Source organism: Toxoplasma gondii, chromosome X (assembly GCF_000006565.2).
Source record: "Toxoplasma gondii ME49 chromosome X, whole genome shotgun sequence".
In the NCBI taxonomy this organism is placed as follows: domain Eukaryota; phylum Apicomplexa; class Conoidasida; order Eucoccidiorida; family Sarcocystidae; genus Toxoplasma; species Toxoplasma gondii.
The window spans coordinates 4,116,212-4,118,213 of record NC_031478.1 but is presented as its reverse complement, the minus strand read 5'-3'; the positions used below and the strand labels follow the sequence as shown (position 1 = coordinate 4,118,213).

Here is a 2,002-nt window from a genome sequence, read left to right as displayed (position 1 = left end):
CAAGAGCAAGGCACGAGGCATTGGAGCGCCGCGTAATTGTGAGCATTTTCTTTTAGCGTTTCTGCATCTTCAGGCGGGAAGTGGTGTACATCTTGTTTGACCTTCTACGTGTCGCCACTAGCCGCCCTGATCCAAAGAAAGATGGCTTGCTCCCCTACCAGGCGAACAACACACACCATTGCCTGCGGTGCATTCAAATCGCGGTCCGCTGGAACTAACGAACAACGAATAACTAGCAGGTGGCCGGCGTTGCCCCTGCAGCCTAACGCCAATATAGAAATAAATGAAGGGATAGGGATACGCCGGGATCGTGCAAGCTCGATCGTACCGGCGAGCCCGGACGACAGTGTCCACCGGCAGGCCACGCGACGAGGTCACCGTCATTCATATTACATCTACAGATTGTATTATTTGTGTGAAAAGCATTTCTGATCGCAGGAACCAGTTCAGTAACAACAATGAATTCCTTACGATTTACCTCAAAATTTGTCCATTTGTGGGCCTTGTTTTGTCTCTTACTGCAATGTGTCCAAGGAAGTCAACAATACGGTTCACTTGTGCAAGAGCAGTTCAATCACAGACCGACAGTATCTGCACTAGACTTTCTATTGTCCGGTATTCTTTTTTTACCAAGAACTCTTTCTCCCCAAGCAAACGTACCGCTGTCTTCTAGTGCACACTCTCAGCAACCATTCTTTGAAGCCGTTCTCAACAAATCGTTCACGCGGACAACACTTTCGGAAGGAGATCTACAGAAACTGCCATTCATTGCCAACGACCCACTTTTATCTGCCGCATTTCGCCTCAAGGACGAGTTCCACAACGTATTGCAGCCACCCACCAAACATACTGTTGGTAAGCTAAACATTCGGTGATTCAACCAACTCACGAGTAACAAGAGTTCTGCTATCTGTCACTGTACTGCAGAGGTTCCGCTCGAGTCCACGAGGCTTCGGAGGCGCCGCTTGCAAAATATTCCGCCAGGAACTCGTTCCACTCGTGACGCCTCAACCCTGACAGATCACGAAACGAATCGCATCTCCAATAGAACTCCAAGCAGACCTCAGATACACAATGACTACCCTGCTGATCCTGGCCTTGCAAACGACAATGACGCTGCCCGATCCTTGATCATTTCCCTCGCCAAGCACGTCGCCTTTCCAGCCCTAGATCCCGCTATAATTGCAAGCACCACAACAGATTTTGTTGACCAGTTTCTGAGCCCTACTGGACTGACGCAAGAAGTGGCACGAATGATGATGACGGCACGACAGGCAGTGGGAAACGACATCGAAGGCATTGACGGCAATCGCGCCGCGACTGACAGTGACTTCTTAGACGGCGACATGGGAGGCCTTCTGAGCCTTCTCGGTGACCTGGAGGCACTGATTGAGTCGAAAATTGCTTGCGTCGCGCTTGGCAAAGCATTCTTCAAGTACGTTTTAGTGCCGCTTCAGCTTGCAGGTCCCGTAGCGAGCATGATTCTTGACAGGAAGCCACTGCTGTTGAAGGCCTTCGCGTTGAAGGCACTTCTGTTGAAGCCTGAGCTTTTGATCCAGCCAGATCTGTTGTTCCGGTCGGGCCTGCTCTTCAAGCCGGGCCTTCTTCCCGGAATGGGAGACTTGGAGTTGAAGAAGCTTCTCCTGGCTGCAGTTCTGGCGCCCAAGGTGATTGCAGGACTGAAGCCCATGTTCGGTGCCTCTCTGGGGAACATCCCGCTGTTGCTGATCGAGAAACTGGTGACACTGGACCCTGGCCAACTTCTGATGCTCCTATCAAGTTTGTCCGGTGGAGGCCTGGACGGCTTGTTGGGGGCGATGGGCACTGATGAACTGAAGGCTCAAGGCGCCGAGGCGGCCTCTTGGGAGTCCGTGAACTCTGAGGGAGAGCCCGACATCACAGCTGCGGGTGCGGAGGAGGATGCGAGGTCACTGATTATCAGGTTTGCGCGAGAGGTCGGCAGGCAAGAAGGCGCTGAAGAAGAGTACGCCAGTCGGGCAGC

At 52.4% G+C, this 2,002-nt stretch overlaps 1 protein-coding gene across 1 annotated transcript; it reads left to right on the top strand.

The window, feature by feature from the left end:
• Positions 1-393: 393 nt before the first annotated feature.
• TGME49_211920 (hypothetical protein) lies at positions 394-1,978 on the top strand (the record flags this gene model as incomplete). Its single annotated transcript, XM_018779556.1, has 2 exons — positions 394-1,871; positions 1,943-1,978. Exons 1-2 carry the CDS (start codon positions 1,254-1,256, stop codon positions 1,976-1,978), a joined length of 654 nt encoding a protein of 217 aa, XP_018635873.1. The 5' UTR covers positions 394-1,253.
• Between the last annotated feature and the right edge of the window lie 24 nt (positions 1,979-2,002).